Source organism: Onychostoma macrolepis, chromosome 05, assembly GCF_012432095.1.
Source record: "Onychostoma macrolepis isolate SWU-2019 chromosome 05, ASM1243209v1, whole genome shotgun sequence".
Taxonomy (NCBI): Eukaryota; Metazoa; Chordata; class Actinopteri; order Cypriniformes; family Cyprinidae; genus Onychostoma; species Onychostoma macrolepis.
Window position 1 is genome coordinate 16,888,769 of NC_081159.1, and position 21,556 is coordinate 16,910,324.

The 21,556-nt window shown below is 38.6% G+C and overlaps 1 protein-coding gene across 2 annotated transcripts; it reads left to right on the forward strand.

The window, feature by feature from the left end:
• The first annotated feature begins 1,176 nt into the window (after positions 1-1,176).
• Positions 1,177-20,419, forward strand: map1b (microtubule-associated protein 1B). 2 transcript variants are annotated; one of them, XM_058777076.1, is made up of 7 exons: positions 1,177-1,586; positions 3,839-3,940; positions 10,693-10,775; positions 11,526-11,666; positions 11,834-17,066; positions 17,250-17,482; positions 17,596-20,419. In XM_058777076.1, the coding sequence occupies exons 1-7, from the start codon at positions 1,400-1,402 to the stop codon at positions 17,749-17,751; spliced, it is 6,135 nt and encodes a 2,044-aa protein (XP_058633059.1). In that variant the 5' UTR covers positions 1,177-1,399; the 3' UTR covers positions 17,752-20,419. The 2 variants fall into 2 exon arrangements, with proteins under 2 accessions (XP_058633059.1, XP_058633060.1); XM_058777077.1 differs by lacking the exons at positions 1,177-1,586; positions 3,839-3,940; positions 10,693-10,775 and adding an exon at positions 11,246-11,307 and having other exon boundaries at positions 17,596-20,417.
• Positions 20,420-21,556: the final 1,137 nt, after the last annotated feature.

Genomic DNA, 21,556 nt, shown 5'->3' on the forward strand with positions numbered 1-21,556 from the left:
CTGCCGCACAGCTCCAGGTGAACTCCAATGACACAGCTGTATTACAGCGCATCCACCTTTAAAGCAGGACAGTAAAATATGTGCAATGACTCTGCCTAAAATGACATCATCAAGACGGGACAAGGAGGAACACCCTCTTCTGCATCAGTGGGAAGAGCACAGCAAAACATAGACAGATATTAGTCTTTCAGAAGCACATAAAAACACAAAAAATATAGAAAGTGTGTTCCTGGAAATATATGTATATTTCCAGCAAGGAAATGTATTATTAAATCATTTTTATAGATACCATTTTGTGTACCTGAGGAGTGTTGCTGCATAAAAAGATGACTAAACAGAGGGTGACAGTTATATTATATTACAGTAGTCAGCATTTGAAGTAGATCAAAACCTTTCATCAAAGTTGTCCTAAAACCATAGCAATACCCGTTCTTGTCTTAGAACAACTTTGAACTTTTTCAAACGTTGACTACTGTAGGTGAATTTCACCTGAATTTCAAACTGTCAAGAACATGTCCAGGTAATATTTAAAATAAACAGAATAATAATAATAATAATAATAAAGCCTATTTTAGCACTATTCGTTTCAACATGGTGACATTATTTTCAACTATTTTGGATCATAAATTAAGTACAACAACTACCACTGATGTAGCCTATAAATGCTTTCTAATTTATATGTCATTCTTTCCACATTAATGAGAATTAATGGTTCTTATTTTATGCAAATAATGTCACTAGGCTAAATAAAATATATAATATATATATATATATATATATACACACACACACACACACACATATATATATATATATATATATATATATATATATTATTTTTGTTGTTTGTGGAAGTGAAATGTGTAAATGAACATGCTTAAGACAAACTTTGTGAAATACACAACCCAGTGCAAAGAAAACGACAGCCCAAATGTGAGATTGAGGCCTCATAAAAACGTTTAGTTTATTCAAAATATTATTGAGATACTAGGCTATAGAGTCACTGATTTGACTTGTTTTTCTATTCATTTTCAAATAACTTCATTGGTATGGCTGTTTTATATCGTCAATGCTGAACTTTTATGGATATTGACGCGCAATCCATATGTCAACAAGTTAGTCCAATGTTAACTCTAAATCATGGACATCCTTTAATCAGGCTATGTAACGCTTTTCAAGGTTCCGATTGGTCTCGCGCAGTTTTATGATTTGCTGCATGACATCAGCTGGATGAGAGGAGAGGCGGCAGCGGTTCCTCATCACTATGACACACAGTCTGAGGATATAAAAGCCTGGGCCACTCCTTCTGCGCCCGCTGCACGGCTTCAGAGAGCAGCTCACTTCAGGTTGCCGGACACAGAGCGAGCGAGTGAGTGTGTGTGAGTGAGTGTCTGAGAGAATGGCGACGCTAGTTGATTCTGTAGAGCCTCCAGCACCCTTCGGAGGTGTCAGTAGCATCAGGAACAAGGCATCACCCACGGCCTCGACACATCACTTCGACGAGGGCAAATATTACCTGCTGGTGGTCATCGGGGAGCTGGTCACCGACGAGCATCTGAAGTGTGCCATTGCGGACATTGAGAAAGGTAGCTCAGCTGTCACGAATAACGTGCAGTGCTTCAGTGATATTTATGCCATGAATCTGTTTTAAATGATGCCTGGACGCGTATGCCTTCTGCAGTTGCCTTTTCAAGTTCAATAGTCTAACCTTGAACTCTCTTTGGGGTTGAATAGGTGATCTGAATGGGGGAATCTAGCCACACATTTCTGCTGACTGCAAGAAACTTTCCATGCATCGTGTTATTGGATTTCTTTGTTGTGAGAATATGTAGGATGGAAACTGTAGCGCAGCCCCTCCCTGTTAGTAACTGGCGAGTGCAATGCATGTCTTATCAAAGCCATCGCCTCGCGCCACCCCGTTTCCCAAAGACATCATCATCATCATCAACATCAGCACCATCACTGTTTTCGCAGGGCGTGCAGCTCTATCTGATGATCCAGATGTTGTTTTGGGCCATATGACGAACTTTAGTGTCTGACTTGTGTCGTGAGCTGGGATGATTCAGCATGCATATTTATAGCCTGTCGATCAATAAGGCGTATCGCTTGTTTTACGGGGTGGAGGGTCGTTATATGGAGCATCGATCGGCTCTGCAGTCAGGATTTGCAGCATCACCTTGGGTTTGCGTGGATTTTTTCATGTAGCGCGCCAGTTCTTTGTCTCCTTAGCTCGTGTTTTTCGTACTATCTTCTCATCTTGTTTTTGCGATTCATGCGGGAATCACCTTAAATAACTTAAATAAGAGTTATTTTCAGTAAATAATTAATTCAGTTTATCACCGAATGAGTTAATCGTATGAAATACATAGCTGTATTTAGCAAAAGTGGCGTTGCATGGCAAAAGCCATAACTTTTGTCCACTTCACCAGACCTAGAGACATTGTTGCTGCGCATCCCGATTTATTTCCACATTCCACTCACTCTTCTCTAGTACGACACCGGCTTGTAGGCGTGGCGCGGTCCGCACTGCAGTCCCTACGGAAAGTCAGTAGGGCCCCGCGTTCCTGCCAAAAGGGGCGTTTCAGTTAGTCTGGGACTCGATTCTTTCCGCAAAGCGGTTCTTTTCAACGGTTTGTTAAAACAACAACAACAACAACAACAACAAAAAAAAAAAAAACAGATTCGGCTGCTCTTTATGTCTGGACGTAATTATGTCGTCACGTGGTCCTACATCTAATTGATTCAATAAAGCAATATAGGCACATATTGCGTTTTTAATTTCATCTTATTAGTAAGGGTGTTTATTGTAGCCTAATTGCACGTGTCCCAGTTAAGCTTGTTGCAATGCAGCCATGATTCAATTTATACACAAGTCTTTATAATCTAATTACAATTTACATTACAAAATACTATACATTTACATCTAGGCTATTGGTTTAAAAAGTTCTTCCACTTCTGAATAAAATCCTATTCATTAAAAGTTTTGTGTATGTGTAGATAAAAGTGTCATAAATGTATTTCCAGTAGGGATAGGCTCACTCATGAATCATCAAGGAAAATAAGAACACAGAATTATGACTCTTTTCATCTGCTCTATCAGGAGGCATCACTTTGATACTGAATAATGTAGGATTTTTCAGATTTACTTGTTACCAGATACACCTTACTGTAAGTTTCACTGCTGTTTATTGTAATAAACAAAACTAGTTTTTGTATCGTGGCCTATTAATCACTGAAATTAAATCAAACAATACCTGTGCAATTGTTTTTTGTGGAACTTTGTGAGTAAACGAGATCTGGTATCTTCTAAATTCTAAACAACCAAGTAATCAAGCCAGAAATGGAGGTGAAAAAGCAAAGCAGTGCTTCATAAGGGAACTCATAAAGTGACAATTTTAATAGCATTAGCTACTATACTTGCCTTGAAGGCATACAGTATGAATTGAGTGTGGTAGAGGAAATATAGATAGGAGTAATATTCTTTTGTGATCTCATGAGGGGAGTAATTAAGAAGTAAGAAAAACATTAAGAAGTAACACCTTCTTAATGTTTTACCATTCAGAGCCAAAATAGCATCAACACATAATTTCTCTTCTGGCTAACCATTGATCATAAAGAGAATTAGCACAGAACATTTCATAGATATTTCCATACATTGATTGACTTTTGGGTGTAAACCAACAGAGCATGGCATTTAGTTACGTGAATTTAGTGATACGGGGCTTCAGTTCAATATACAGGAAAGATCTGAAACCCAATCTGATTTTGTTTTGAATACCTAAAAAGTAAAAAGTGCAACACTTTTCATGTTTTCACATTTTTTCCCTCTGGTTTGCAGGAATTCGTTCATGGGACACAAACCTGATTGATTGTAACCTGGACCAGGAGTTGAAGCTTTTTGTTTCTCGACACTCTGCCAGGTTTTCAGCTGATGTGAAAGGTAGGCTGAACATGATCGGCTCACTTCTTATCCCTTAGCCAGCTCAAAACCCTTCTGTAGCAGTTTATGATAACCTAAAATTAAATATTTAAAACACTAGCGAGCCCAGAGTTCAATAGTGGTACATTCAAGTACGAGCAAGTATTTTGTACTGCTTATTTTTTCCATATAAGAATTTGCATTACCATGACTGAGCAAAATCTCTCATGTTCCAAAATCATTAAAACGGCTAGAAAATCTGCTTTAAAAATCTACTGTCTATAAATATAGACAGGAAGAATTCCAGTGACATAATTTCAGTGCCAACTAAATCAGCTTGTCGGGGATGAAAGATGTGACAATCACCATTCGGTGCCTGAATCTATATCTGCATTACACCTATTTACATGTCTTCCGTAGTACTTTGCTCTGTGACTCTTCTGAATATCCCTATCACAACAGCAATATGTTTTGTTACATAATGTCATGCTTCAGCTGTTAAGTAAAAGTGATTCTTATCCGTTTATTAGCACTTAACAAACATTGGTGAGATAACAACAATTATTAGAACTTATTAGTTTCCCTATTTCTTTCCATCTTTAACCTCTTCTATATCTGGAGCAAAGTCATATTTTCTTTTACATTCTGATTTTTTGTGAGTTCTTGATGAATTCTTTTGATGAAGATAAAAGAGGTGGGTTTAGACGGTCTGCCTGAAGCTCTGTCTGGATCAAACCCTGTCCCTGGTGTCCCCTCCTCCGTCCTCCCTGCACACTCGCTCTGTCTGTCTGCCCCTGGATCTTTCATTTTCTCTATTTTCCTCTCTCATGCTGAATTGCTGCAAGGGATGAAACACTAAGATAATTAGCTAAAAAATTAATGACAATGGGCTTGTCTGCTTTTGAACTCAAGGCTTAACACATAGGGCTTCAAATGCAGTTAGACCTGAACAATAGTACAGAATTTTTCACAAAACAGCAGGAAATTGTGGGGGTTTAACCATAATGGAAATATCTTCCAGAGAGACACTCAGTCTGCTAATGTAAGCAAATGATGAGCCAACACTGACCTTCAATGATTGAAATGTAATCTGTGCTTGAACACACACACACACTATAGCTTAATAGCACAATAACTTACACTCATCATAACTGTCTCCTTGATTATATATATGTTAGTACAGGAAGCACTTGAGATAGTTCCGGTTTTGCCGTTTGGCAGCAAAGCTTATTATTTTGTTGAGATCATCAGAATTCACTGTGGAATTCTTATTTACTCATCTGATTGGCTGTCGGAGGAGGACAAAGCATGAATATATCATTGGCTACTAATCCCCCCTTTAGGATAAACATGACACATGTAGGTGTTGGTTCATTTCCATAATCAGATTTATTGCTCGATGGCTGGCTTTAGACGAAGCTTTTTAGAAAATTAACAGAGGAATTTGCATTGTGCCGCTTTTGGCCATTAAGCCTTTTAAGTGCAAAGCCATTAGCTGTCGACCACAGACAAATACCTAGTGGATGTCTTGATAATTGCTTTAACCCACCAGACTCCCCCTCCTTCTTTACAGCAATTCCAATTTTGTAACACTTCTTCTTACTTTCAAAGGATTTTAATTTAATTTAGTCTTTAATAGTTTTCAGTGTACAATACAAGAGCGTTGTAGGATAATTATCTGTTGAACTCTCCTACTGGGTTTTTCTCGGAGGGCAAGACAGATAAATGGGGGCAGGGAGAAGGTGGGAGGGAGCACTATTAGCAGGGAGGAGGCCAGACTTCGGAGGCCTGTGAAGAGCACAGGAAGACTAGAGACTCACATACACACATATATTTACATTTATTTATTTAGAAGATGTTTTTATTCAAAGCAGTGCACGGATAAGGAACAATACAATTAAACTGTCAAAAGACAAATATTGGAGTATGCATGGTTATTCACATCATTCACGTGGAAATAGATCAGACAAAATAAGAAAACACAGAGAGGAAAAAAATGAAGGGACAAACAGGAAATCATCTATTTTAGATTAACTCCTTTGTAAAAAATACCATCCTAATGCCTTTGAAATGCTTGGAGCCCCAGTCAGAATCACTAACAGAAGATGAATCACAGTGTGATACTCGGGAAAAGAGATTACAGTAAAAAAAAGATGAGGAAGCACTTGAAAGAATGCTTGAGAAAGAATTATGAATATTGTGTCTGTGAGGCTCAGGAGATAAAAGGAACATGGAGGATCCCTTTGCTTTTGAGGTACTTCAGGGCCTTTAGAGGATAAGCATATGGTACCTAAACTTTGACTTTTTCGTTGCTTTGAGTTAAGACCGAGGCTTAAAAATGTGCCTGGAGGTTTAAAATTAGATCAGCTATCACAGTCCAGCAGATTCACACAGCATCAGACAGCGCAGTATGTAATCAATAGTAATGAATCAGCTTCTGTAATGTAATCAATAAGCACTTAACAAGTGATTGCACTGTCTACTGTGTATTTACATACTGTCCGTTCACCTGGAATTCTGTGATATTATTAATATTAACAGTAGGTATATGAACTGGCAATGTTATACATTTTTGAAGTATTATGGTACTACTTTGTTAAAATAGGTATCTTTCAACAACTTGACAATTTAAAGGAACAGTTCATCCAAAATTTTGTCATTTACATTTTACAAACATGTATGAAATAAAATATAATGAATATCCAGTCATTTCAATACAGTTCATAGTAAAGTCATACTTTCCTGTGTGTGTTTGCAATTTATATAGATTTTTTGTACAATTCTATAATATATTTGTTTTGATGCTGTTTTGATTAATAATAAATAAATAAAGGAAAAGAGCATTTTATGTCATTTTAATACATGAGTATAAAACTGAGCCTAAAATGATGTCTGATATGCTTTGATGTTGGGTCTGTAAAGTGATTAAATATGCATCTCATGAAGCTTTTTCTTCAACGTGCGATTTGGTCAAAGAGATTTCTGCTGCAGTAGTTTTTAGTGTCTGTGTTGTGTTTTTGTTGATGAGACTATGGGACTAAATGTTTTTAAGAGGAACTGTGATAAGTGGTATTGATTTTTCTAACTATTCGTATGTGTGTTTGAAAGGGCTCTGCTATGTCCTGTACAAAATCCTATTTTGGCATTGAAAGGACAGGGCAGAGATTTGGAGAGAGAAAGTCGAGTTCATATTTATGGCACTGTGTTTGTGTGGATGCTTGCTTTGTTTGTGGGTTGTGGTGACTGTCATTAGAAGAGGCTGCGTGCCCAAAGGGTGTTCAGTCTGTATTTGTTTCAGAGACAGTCTGAGTTGAGATCAGGACAAGAGGGGTGAGGATGGGGTTGGGTGAGTGTGGAAGAGACAAGCTAGTGGAAGTTAAACAATACTGCGGCTGACACATCTGCCCCCAGAATCAAACTGGAATGGAAGTAGCCCAGCTTTTGGGTGACAAATACGAATTCAAATCAATATCAATACAAATCATATATGCCTGCTTAGCTTACTAAGAGCTGTAGGTTTATAATTGTTACATATCTACAACATGATATGGTTTGTTTTAAGGTGCCTTAATCAATTTCAGACATTTTGCTGACTTCTGCCTGTTTTCTATCTTCAACCACCCTCTCTCAAACAAAAAATCTAAGCAAATCTGAACATGCATATTGATTCACTTGAAAAGAGGATTTTGGATTTGCTGTTTTCTGATGGACAAAAAAAAGTGGTCCACCACCTGATTTGTATTTGCAGTGCAGGGTAGAGACAAGTGTCATAGAGACATATTTGATCCAGATTTGATGTCTGTAAGGTGGTGGAGACATTTTCTATGTGATATTTCCAAAAACTACCTATAGCACCTTTAAAATCTATTTGACACGAATGAAAGAGATAGTTCACCCGAAAAAAATTTTTTTACACACACTGATATTGTTCCAAACTGTATTCAACTGTATTAACCCATACAATGCAAGTTTATGTGGTTCAAAACAACAGTGTGGGGAAAAAAAAACAGAGCAAAACATTTTGATGTCAGGTTTAGAAAATCAAGGTATGGTGGGGGATCATTTCATCATAAAAGCTCCATTTTACTCACCCATGTGGATAATAGTTGATGGCAGCCGCTACATTTTCCAAGAGCAGAGGAAAACTCTGCTATCGACCATGGTGCAATTTGTCCGAACTTTAGTTCGCACCACTGATTCTAATCACACATTTTTTCTCTTCACCTCTTCGGAGTTCCCGACAGCAGCCGTTTTTGTCGCATAAATGGACTTCCCCCCGGTGTAAGTCTGGCCCTAATGATGCTGTTTTTCTGCTTGTGTGAGTCTGGGTGTGTGCTGGGCAGCTGGAATAGCATTCATGACAGGTTACTGCCACCTCAGACCTGCTCAGATTTAGAGGAGCAAGGAGAAAATAAATTAGGTTAGAAGAGAATCATTTATTACCAATACACATATGTCTATGCTCTGAAGAGTATCTGCAGCTAAAGTAGAGCAGAGAGTACTGCAGTGAAATGAATGCAACACCTCAGAACACCCCTGTGGAGAAGAAATGAAGCCACGGTGTGTTCTACATCAAGTATGCTCCACTTGCTATGCAGATGTCAATTTCAGCACAGTCAGATGCATTATATTTCTCTATTTCTATTCCATAGCTCCTCCCTTCCATCCCCATACTGAAAAAAAGCAGATTCTCCCAAAGGAACTCTAAATCCCACTACTAATGATCAAAAAGAGAGTGGCCCATTTTGGGATGTGGAGTCTCAGACATGCTGTATACCTACTTAAAAATGGTGTGTTCTTGGGGGCAGATGCACATAAAATTAAAATGAAACACTTTTAACACTAATTAATCACTACCCTTAGGAAAAACCTCCGACATTCAATGGTTGTTGCCCTGGTTGGTCTACTGTATTTCTCTGAAATGTGATGCATATATAATATAATGTAGGTTTCATTTGTATACAGAAATATTTTGTGGGGAGCTGTCAGAAAAAGCAAAAAATGCAGGGAAAATAATAGAAGGAACAGAGACAGGTACAGTGAATATGGTGAGATGAGGGAATATGGAAAGGAATGAATTCGGAGCGTTAATGATGACTCAGCAGGTGGGAAACACACTGTAATTACTTACACTGCATGAGAGAGCTACCTGGATTTATGCACACACACACACACACACACACACACACAAATACCGACTCACACAAACATGCTCCATCCTAAGGAGAACAGTCTTTAAAACCCACACAGAACCTATAAATATATGAAATAGGATGATGAGAGAAATACAATAAAGATGTTTTTATAGACCTCTTGGAGGTTTAGGTAAGACAATGGGTCACATTCACTAATAATAACTGCATACAGCTGTGCCTTTTTTCCAACAAAGGTTCTCATGCAAATTTTCCAAATGCATATGCAGTTTTGTCGCTGAATCCAGATTATTCTAAATAAATGGAGAATGTGCCTGCAGTTAGTAATTAGCATAATACACCCTGCCAAATCTAGGATGGGATTTGGAGTTTGCAGTTTAAACTTATATTTGAATGGTGAAATCTGTGTGAGAATGTTTGCATGCAGGTTTTACACACTTTAGTGAATGAGACAACGTAAACTCCTTTGCGCACAAAACATGTCATTTATCTACAAGGATTTTTTTTTTTAACTAATTTTGGCTGTGGTGTGACCAGGCATGGAAGAGGTTGTGCACTGTTTGGTGCAAATGGAAAAATTGGGCATGTCCTCTTGTGTTTTAGATTTAGACCTTGAAATTTTAGATAAATAAGGCCTTATTCTTCAAGCAATTTTCAGCACCTATGGAGCGCCTGTTCACTGAACCTTTACAAACAACCTCAGAGGAGGGATTATGAGACTATGAACAATGATTGCTGAATGTGTGATTAGGCTGATGTTACAGAAGGGGCTCATATACTCTGCAGTAATAGCAAACACTAGTACTGACAGTGACAGAGTTCACCGATTCCTGCAAGCTTACAGCTTCAGTGCTTCTGGACAGCTTGATGAATTTATAATAGGATTGATTCGCCCAGAGACAGATTGGGAGATTTTCACTTGACTTCATCGAGAGCCATTTGGGCAGGAGATGGGAAAAAAAAGATATTGAAAATAAAAAGCAGAAATATATTGTCAATATAGTCACATTGTCAAAGGACATGTGTGGAGAGGATGTAAAGAAAAACATTTCTCCGTTAGCAGAGAAAAGGGAACACACAGTGGAATACTAGAAGATTTTTCATGTTCCACCCATGAGATGATTGAAAGAGAAAGGATGACAAGTTGCTGGAGGAGGGCAGAGGTTAATTGGATATCTGTGTCAATAGAGCGTATAGAGAAATGAGGAAGAGAAGGAGAAAGTTGGTGCATGAGTACACAATAGGTAATTAAGTGAGAAAAAAACAACCCCCTGACCACCATAAACCTTTTTGACTGCAAATTTAACTTAAAACACAATAAGGTAAATATGCATAACAAATGGAGCTGAAAGAATGGTAGTGAAAAGAAAATGATGACTGGTCTGCAGTAAAATTACAGACCAAATAAACTTACCAAAACTAGTTCTGTCTCTGTCTTTGTGGTTCCTTAAGCAGCAGCATTTGAGTTTTGTGTCAAGTGAAAAAATTCTTTAAACATATTGGTGTATTCATAATATTTGGCTACTTCAGTGTACAACACAAACCAAAGCATTTGAAGATCCCCATGTGCAGTTTGTGCACATCACACTGAGCATCAGTAACGTGTCATTTTATTTGCAGGACAAAAGATTCTGCATCATAAAAGTAATGTGTTGGAGACAGTAGTGCTTATCAACCCTTCAGATGAAGCTGTTAGCACTGAGGTAAGCACCCCCTTTCTATATTTCTATAAATATATCTAGATGTCTGCCATTTAAACATATTTTTAAACTATTTTAGTTGTCTGGTTAATACAGAAACAAATACGTGGGGATACGAATAAATGCATAGCAGCTAGTATCCTATAGGACAAGAACAACATTATAGTATTGGCAACAGTATCAACAGAAAAGTGTTGACTCATCTAATGTTACAAAAACAATTACATATATTTTTTACACTACAAAGATAAATCCTGTTAAATATTTTAATTCACTAATATGCCAGTACATCAAAGAGTTATGTATGCTTTGGGTGTGTCACAGTTGCAGACAAACTCACAACGCACAACACGCTCATACACACAAAGCTTTACTCGCAAACTGTGACTGCAGTTTGACTCTGCATTAATAATATGGTAGAGCACTGCAGGTCTGACCCTGGCAGACCGCCCAGAACAGTTGATGGCTGCAAACTGGAAAATGCTGGCCCTGATAGAGAACAAGAAAGAGAGAGGACAAGAGACAGAAAGCCAAAGTAATACAATTCAGCAATACTAAAGATTATAGAAGAGCTTATAGAAACAGATGTACTTCTGTTAGCTGGGTAATTCAGAAATTGCATGTAAATAATTTAGGATTACCTTCCCGTGCTGTGTTGGTTTTGTTCCAACAAATGCAAGCCATGATTAATTAAAGTCAAGTCAATGTTTAATGAAGATTATAATATTTTATAAACTTTATGTCTACACTCAGGTACGTCTGATGGTCTCAGACACAGCCCACCATAAGCAGCTTGTCCTGGCAGGACAGTGTTTTGAAAATACAGGCGAGCTGATTCTCCAGTCAGGCTCCTTTTCTCTCTTCAATTTCATTGACATTTTTACAGATCAAGAGGTGAGTGATTGTTAGCTTTTGCGTCGGTTTGCTATATTTACCAGTGCTTTAAAAACAGAGATTCTCAAACAAATGCTAAAACTCAGCATGCACAGTAGAGTTCTACATGCTAATCCAAATTCAAGTAAACTTGTTTAGTGAAATGTTTCAATTCATTTGACTCACAGATTGGAGAGCTTCTAAGCACCATACATCCAGCCAACAAAGCCAGTTTAACTCTTTTCTGTCCGGAGCATGGTGACTGGAAAAATTCGAACCTAGACAAACACAACTTGCAGGACTTCATCCATATGAAGCTAAACTCCTCAACCATCCTTCCAGAAATGGAAGGTCTTTCTGAATTCACAGAGTACCTGTCAGAATCTGTAGAAATCCCATCTCCTTTTGACATGCTTGAACCCCCAACTTCAGGAGGGTTCCTAAAATTATCCAAACCATGCTGTTATATTTTCCCTGGTGGACGGGGTGATTCAGCACTATTTGCGGTTAACGGCTTCAACATGCTGATTAATGGTGGATCTGATAGAAAGTCATGTTTTTGGAAGCTGGTACGACATCTGGACAGAGTGGATTCCGTTCTCCTCACACACATTGGAGATGACAACCTTCCTGGTATCAATAGCATGCTGCGGCGCAAAATAGCTGAACTTGAGGAGGAGCAGTCGCAGGGATCCACAGCTAACAGTGACTGGACAAAGAATATGATTTCACCTGATATTGGAGTTATGTTTGTCAACATGCCTCAGAACCTAGAAAACCTTGAGCCCAACTTCAGGATTAGGAAAAATGCTGAGGAGGCATTTCTCATGCTGGAGTACCTAAACAAGCTGTCTTTAAAGCCTGAACCTCTGCATAGGAATATTGGGAATACAGTAGAACCAATAATACTTTTCCAGAAAATGGGGGTCGGAAAGCTTGAAATGTATGTTCTTAACCCAGCAGAGAACAGCAAGGAGTTGCAGTACTTCCTTAAAGAATGGACTGGTAGTGATAAAGACAAAGCCCCCATCTTGTTACCAAATGGAAAAGAATCAGAGCTCCCAATCTCATATTTGTCTTCCATCTCATCACTGATTGTGTGGCATCCTGCTAACCCATCAGAAAAAATCATCCGTGTTCTCTTTCCAGGCAATTCCACTCAGAATAATATTCTCGAAGGCCTAGAGAAACTTAAACACTTAGACTTCCTCAAACATCCGGTGATCACACAAAAGGAGCTTAATTCAAATTTCGCACCGACACTGAAACAAGCAAAGATGAAACATAAGACAGATAGTAAAGAGAGCCTGAAGTCCACATCAAAGCCATCTCCAAGCAAAAATCTCCACAAAGAGTCCAAAGAAGAATCCTCTGAAAAACTAAAAACACTCAGTAAAACTGATTCTGTGGAAACTCAGGAGCCGACACAAAAAATAGAGAAGAAAGAAAAAACACTTGTGAAAAAAGTGAAAACAGGAGACAAGGACAGTAAAAGCAAAATTGAGCAAACACCCAAAATTGACACTCCAGAGAAAAAGAAAGTTGACATTAAACCAAAAACAATAAAGAAAGATACAAAGAAATCCATGGGAAAAAGTGAGGCTGATAAAAAGGCTGAAAAACCCACACCCAAGAAAGAGGAAAAGGCCAAAAAAGAAGAGAAGGTGAAGAAAGAGGAGGTGAAGAAGGAAATTAAAAGACGGGATATCAAGAAAGATTCCCTATTAAAGGAAAGCAGAAAGGACGAAAAGAAAGAAACTCAGAAAGATGAAAAAGAACCTAAAAAAGATTTGAGGAAAGTCGGTGGCTTGAAAAAGAATGCCCCTAGCACTCCTGAGGTGAAAAAACCTGCACCTAAACCAAGGGTTGCAGCACGAGGCAAGGGCCTTGGTAGTCCTGCAAAATCCAAAGAGAAGGTTAAGTCCAAGCCCACCAAAAAAGATTCTGGTGAACCAGTGGAAGCGCCTTCCATCTCAAGTGCTACTGCTGAAGAACCTGCTGTTGAAGCCAGTGTAACAGATGTTCTTGAGGCAGAGAGGTCACTGATGTCTTCTCCTGAAGACCTCACTAAAGACTTTGAGGCTCTGAAAGCAGAGGAGATTGCTGAAGTTGACGAAATCCTATTACAGACCAAAATAGACGACTCTGATCAAGGAATCTTGATTAAGCATGAAGAAATAAGTCCTTGCAAAGAGTCTCCAGAAGCAGCAGAGTCCCTGGATGAAGGAATAGCAACCACAGAAGCTGAAGAGGAATGTGGTGGTACTCCAGGGGATCTAGAACCCAATCAAAAAAGCAATGGTACCAGTGAAAAATTTGAAGATGAAGGAACAGGTTTGGAAGAGTCATCTGAGATAGGAGACTATGAAGAAAAGGGAGATACAGAGGAAGTGGATGAGCAAGACAGAGCAATATCTAAGTTAAAAGATGATGGAGAGCAAGAAGAGCAGGTAACCAAGGAAGGATCAGATTACGTTGCAGAAGAACCACAATACAGACATGACAAAGAAAGTGAGGTGCAGAGTTTTGATGTAACCACACCACCAAAGATCTCTGCACCAGCTTCTCCTGCTGTTTCTATTCATGATGAAACACTACCAGCAGATTTAGAAAGTGAGGTCGCCTCTGATGATGAAAATCGAGATGAGCCTCCAGAAGAATACACAACATCTGGACACACTCAGTCTACAATTGAGATCTCCAGTGTTCCAACACCTATGGATGAAATGTCTACTCCAAGAGATGTAATGAGTGATGAGACAACCAATGATGAAAGTGATTCTCCTTCCCAAGATTTTGTCAGGTACGGTATGACTACAGACAATGAGAGAAAGACCCTTTCACCTCTCCAAGACCTTCCTGAATTAGATCACTCCAAGAGCGATGCCACTGAGGGGCATGAATATCATGCATCAGCTTCCACCATTTCACCACCATCTTCACTGGAGGAAGACAAATCTGCCAAGGAGTTTTTAGCTAAAGACAAATTCTCTTTTGATTCAAACAGGCTCAGTGCTACCAGTACAACTTTGCCTCTTGTCAGGTCACCTTCTGGTGACCAAAATGTCAATGTTGACCATGTTCATACAGGTGTATCTTCACCAATTGAACTGGGAACCACATTAGCAGGGATGTCAAAAGGAATGGAATCATACAGTCCAGATGAGAAAACCTTAGAGGGCCCTTTATCTCCTCAGTCCTCAGGTCACACACCTTACTACCAATCCCCAGTAGAGGAAAAAGCTGGCACTCTACCACTGGACAAAACACCTGAGTCCCAGGGTCCTATTATTGTTGACATCACAAGTGACAAGGAATACTCTCCCAAAGAAGCTAGTCCTATTGATGAAGCAGTGCCTGTGTCGCAAATGGGAAAGAAGCAATCACCGAGTTATGAAGCACATTTATCAACCAATTTTGAGCTTGACCACAAGACCCCAAGCCAGACCGACAATAATGATAAAAAGTTAGCAACTGATGACAGTTCTTCAGTTACATCTGCTACATCTTTGCCACCGACTAAAGTAGAGAGCCTTTCTGATACAAATCCTTTCACAACATTTAAAGAGGACAGCAAAATGTCCATATCTGAGGGGACCACATCTGATAAGTCTGGCACTCCAGTTGATGAGGTTGTTGCAGAGGACACATTTTCTCACATTGCCTCTGCCTCAACAGCATCGCTCGCAACAAGTTCTTTACCAGAACCTACAACAGATGATGTCTCCCCATCACTTCATGCTGAAGTTGGCTCCCCTCATTCCACAGAAGTGGATGACTCTCTCTCTGTTTCTGTTGTTCAGACTCCAACCACAATGCAAGAAGCAGAAGTTTCCCCATCCAAGGAGGACAGTCCCCGGCCTATGTCAATCTCACCTGATGTTTCCCCAAAAATGGCAAAATTGAGAATGCCACAACAGGAAACAAAATCCCCTGAGCAGTCTTTGTCAGTCGAGTGTGGACAAGAATCCCCAGAACACTCATTTGCATTAGATTTCAGCAAGCAGTCACCAGATCATCCATCTTTAGGAGGAATCCAGCGTACAGCCACTGAAAATGGTCCAACAGAAGTTGATTACAGCCCCTCAGATGGAACCAGTGTCATAGCAGAACAGCGCAGACCTGAGGAAGATGGGGAGAAGGCAATGCTTTTCAAAGAGTCTGATAGTACCCAGGCTGCTTCAGTTTCCCCATCAGATGCCTCTCAGTCCACCCCATCAGTTACAACACCCTCCCAAATTGGGGAGCCAAGAGAAGATTCTCCAAATGTAGGACATTTCTCAGAGTCTGTTACTCCAAAACAGTCACCCCGCAATCACTCCCCTTTATCTTCAGATTCATCTCTTGTTCTAGGAGGACCAAGCACCTTACATGAAGGAGCAGATAAAGATAAACCTAGTCCCAGCTCATTTTACAAAGAGACTGGTATGGATAAAATAGAGGACAGAACAAATCTGGAGAAGACTCCTCCAAAGACCATGTCACCCTCATCTCCTACGGTGTCATCTTGTTTTTCTCCAAAGGCAGAAGAGCTGAAACTTGGCTTAGGGACAAATCCCTTCACAGACTCAAAATCCCCCACCAGTCCCAAAATAACATCTCCACCTCAACATTCTCCTAGTTCCCATCAGACAGACATTCAAGAGAAGTTTTCCAGCAGCTCCACATCATATTCCTACAGCTGGCAATATGGGGAATCTACTAAACGTTGTGATGGTGGGTCCATAGGGCCAGATACCTCAAAAACAAGCCCTTCTCAGTCACGAGCAGTTGTGGACTTGTGTTTGGTGACCTCCTGTGAATACAGACATCCAAAGACAGAGCTTTCTCCATCCTTTATAAACCCAAGTCCTCTTGAGTACTTCATGAATGAGGAACAACCTCTGGAGGAGGAAAAGCCGCTTGCTAGGTCTGGAGGAGGACCACCCCCACCTGGAGGGAAACAGCAGAGCAAGCAGTGTGAGGAAACTCCTCCAACTTCTGTAAGTGAATCAGTGCCCTCTCAAACAGACTCAGATGTTCCTCCTGGCACAGAGGAGTGCCCATCAATAACTGCAGAAGCAAATATTGACTCGGAGGATGACTCAGAAACATTACCAACAGATAGGACTATCACTTATCGTCATGCAGACCCACCTCCACTCACACCCAGAGACCCTGCTCCTGCCCCTCCACATCCTGATGCCTGCATGGTGGATCCTGAGGTCCTTAAGGCTGAAGAGGCATCCCAAAAAGATGAAAGAGGGAAGCCAAAAAAGAACATCAGCAGCAAGACTAAGTCATCTGCAACAAAGAGCTTGTCAAAAACAAGTGCCATCAAAGAGTCGAAAGTGTCCTCTCCAAAAAAGACTACAGAAGATAAAGATGCCAAAAATGCTACTAATACCTCTGCATCAAGGGGAGTGAAAAGCAGCACTTCAGGTAACTTCGGTTTCATACTCACAGTTTAAAAACATGAAAAATACATGTGTGCTATAACACCTTAAAAATATACATGAAAATTTGTCTACAGTCTATAGCTTTTAAACAGTTGTTTATCTTTGCTTTTAATATCAGAGATTTACTGTTTGTGTTTATATATGTGATTTTTTTGTTGTTGTTAAGGAAGCACTAAGTCCATCAGTGGAACATCATTACCTAACTGTCCTCCAATGTATATGGACCTAGTTTACATACCAAATCACTGCAATGCCAAGAATGTGGATGCTGAGTTCTTTAAACGGATCCGATCCTCCTACTATGTAGTCAGTGGTAATGATCCAACAGCACAGGAGCCCAGTAAGGCAGTTCTGGATGCTCTGTTGGAAGCAAAGAGCCAGTGGGGAAATACTATGCAGGTACCATTATTCTTACAATTGTCTGATTCATAATTCACATATACACATATATATATACTGTATATAAATTAATGTTTCCTGGCATAAAATGACTTTGCATATCGTACTGATAGGTCACACTGATTCCAACCCATGATACAGAAGTTATGAGGGAGTGGTACCAGGAAACCCATGAGAAGCAGCAAGACATGAACATCATGGTTTTGGCGAGCAGCAGCACTGTGGTTATGCAAGATGAGTCTTTCCCTGCATGTAAGATTGAACTGTGATTGTCATGATCCAGATATGGTAGAGGTTGGATGTTAGACAGCAAACAAATGAAACACTTAGTACACGCATTCATGAAAGCAAATATTTTGGATCACACTCCATATTCTCAATAGAGGAACCAGTAAACAATGTTTCTCAGTAGAATTATCTAGTACTTTTTGAGGTCTCAGGTTGTTAAAACGGCTTGGTTAGTCATTGTTGACCACACAAAGAACAGTTTTTGGTGTGAATCAGACCTCCTTAAACACACAAACAACCAGCAGAAGCTAAACTAAACTAAACAACTGACTAAATACATACAGTAGTCGGTGGATGAACAATGTACTGAGCAGCTCCAATAAAATTGACAACAAACAACAAATTTACTCATTTACACACAGATGATGAATGGATCACTGAAAAATAACTCTTTAAATGGTAATGTTTACACCAAAGGTTAAGGGATTGTTTTAATGCCTTAGGAAGTTAAATTGAATGTACAACAAACATAATGCACTTAATATGAAGACAATTAAATGGTATGTATGATCCACAGTAACATAAATATATCATAGAATGCAAAAGCTACATTAAACTTCATATTCCAGCCACACTGAGTTGCAAAAAACATGAATGTGAAGCTTGCTACCTTTGCAAATAAATGCAAAATAGAACAATGATCTAACCAACTTAAAAAGACTCTCTGAGAAAGAAAAAAAAAGCCTGAGAAAACGTGAAATACCATAAGTTGTACGCAAAAAAAAAAGTTATAGTAAAAAAAGAAAAAAAGAAAAAAAAACATCTCATACCTCTTCTTCCTGGACAAGCAAAGAATTCATTAATTATATTGTCACAGCCCATCTTTAGCTTGAAATTTCACAAATTTCACACCAGCCTTTTTTTAATAGGGTAAATTATTAAATGTTTTAACTCCAAAAATTGTTATTCATCCATTTGTATTAGTTATTATTTGCATAATTTATTTATGTTAATGTTTTTATCTGAGCAATACAGTCGTTATATTTATTTGCTTTATTTAATGCTTAAATTATTTATAACTGTAAAGTTTGCTTTTTGGGCATTTCCTATGAAGTTAATCACGAAAAGTGATCTTTAAAATTCAAACCTCCTCTTGATTCAGAGTTGTGTCAAAGTTCAACATTATTGTTTTTCTTTGATAACTATTGTTTTCTTCTTTTACTCCAAATGGGGTTGATTATCCTTTTAACTAAACATTTCACTCAATGTTGAGAGCTCTTCTGTATGCACTGTTCATCCAAATCTTATCCATCTATGATTTTTATTTTCTTAGCTTGTTAATGTTGCCAAGAAGAGCCATCAAGATTGTGGTACACTGAAAGTTGAGAAACTGAAAACTTTCCTTTCCTTAGGAATCTTTTATAAAATTGCACTGTACTATAATTATAAATAGCTTAGTGACGGAGTGAGTGGTCGGATGATATATGCATGTGTAATGTATTATCCTTGACATTTCTCTGTGCTTTCTTTCACTAAGAGGGGAAACTCACTCTTTACTGCCAGCAAATCACTGCAAGGATATGACAAATAATTAATGATTCTAAAAAAATCATGAACTTGGATCAGGTTCACTGTATCTTAATGTCACTTTTTATCAATAACCATACAGTCATGAAAATGTTACCATCTTACTGAAGGTTGTCAAAGAGATTTTAATTATAATCATTAATTCCTATGATGCTACCACATTATACAGATTTTACAGTTTACCAGAATCTACATGACAACACAGGATTATGCTACAGGTTGTTAAAATATTTCAAAGCCATAACTGCTTGAAATATTTATACAACACGTCAACAAATTATACTACTGGGGAATTTAGTGCCTTTGTGGCACAACCCTTTTCAACAGATCAGTATAACAGCAAACTTGATACAACATTTAACCCAGAACTGGACACTTCCATAATTCCATACTAACAGCAGCAATTGTTAACAGATTCTTCTAGCCACATGCTTCAACAAAGTGCACTGCTGTTTATCCGCGAGACGTCTACATTGCTAAATACAACACACACATTCAGTCTATCACTCCCTTCTTTCCTCTGACCCACGGTAACACTTGACTTTCTCTCGAAACTACACAATCCCTCTGGTTCTCTTCGCTCACCTTCGCGTGCTAGTAAGAATATGTCTGCAGTTGTGTATGAAATATATATATCTTGTGAACATGCATCTTTCCTCTTTTCATTCCTAATCCCATATCTAGAGGATAGTCTCCAGTAAAAGTATTACATTGTGCTTTTTCTGATGTTTGTGTGCGATAACTCTTCCCAACTATGGAGTGTTTGATGTAAAGGGAACTACACTTAAAAAGAGAGTAAATTAGTCCACAATAAATAGTTTTGTGGGAAAAAACCTTGTGTTCTTTTTTGTAGAGTATGCTAGTTCACAAAATGTGGTTGTATTTTTGTGTGTGTGTGTGTGTGTGTCTGCACGTTTTTGTGAAAAATGAGGACATAAATTTGTATAATGACAAGGGTATGACATAGGTATTACAAGGAGAAGGTGACTTTTCAGGACATTACCCCATGTCCCCACTTTTCAAAACGCTTATAAATCACACAGAATGGAGTGTATTGAAAATCTGAAATAGCACAGTTTCCTGTAAGGGGTAGGGTTAGATGTAGGGTTGGTGTAGGGCAATAGCACATACAGTTTGTACAGTATAAAAACCATTACGCCTATGGGATGTCCCCACTTTTCACAAAAACAAACGTGTGTGTGTGTATGGATTTGTGTGCTTGTGGTTGCTCACAAGCATTTCTGAGAGTTTAACTGGCTACAAAACAGGCCTGAACATTATGATATGTCTGATTCTGGTTAGAAGTCTGGCTCCGACCAAATTTTGCCAAAATAAACAGGATTTAGGCAAGTAATTTGTGCATTCAAACTTTTCTCAAAACAAAAAGAGTAAAACATTGAGCATAACTTAACTTTAGCTTCTAATTTAAGGATAGCAATATTACATGCTTCTATACAACAACAAAAAACACAAAATGTACTCTTGAAAATAAGATGCATTGTTGTTATAGTAAATTAAGACCGGTTTGCATTGACATCTTTTTGATTTAGGGAACACATACTGGTCACTGGCCTGGCAGTCTACCATGCCATCACTGCCCTTATGCCACGGAGGACATTAACTAATGATGACTTGGGCACTGCAGGCATTTTGCAAACCCAGACAGGACCGTAGCGGGAAATCAAAATGGAAATGTCTAGCGGCAAAAGTACCAGAGAAATAACATTGGCTGAAGCTCAATGTGAGAAGTCTGGGTCACAGCATGCTATTACTTTTATGTATCTGAGCATGATGTCAGCAGATCAATGCAGGTCAGATGGGTCATGGAACCTAAAGTGACTTTAGAACAACTGTGTGCTTTAATGTTAAAGGAGTAAAGGATCTGAAATCTATCTATCTTATAAATCATGTAGCAAAAAATCTCACCAATAAAAACTGTCACTCATAACAAAATGACTTTGAAAACACTGAATATGATAACAGCAGGATCACGACATATTGTTTTTTTCAAGCAAGTGTAAATCACACATTTTCAGTATCTTTCAATTTAAAAAACTTAAATGTAGGCGATACGTGGAATAGTTCTGTATATTCAAAATGTAAAAATGAGTAATATAGGCTTTTATTAAAGTTCTGGTTGACTGCGTGACAAAAGGTTTCATGAGATTTTAAAGTAGCCTAATTGTCACTGAATGCAAGGCAAAGAAAAAAATATTCACAATTTAAAAATGTGAAATATGTATTGAGAAATGCACACAA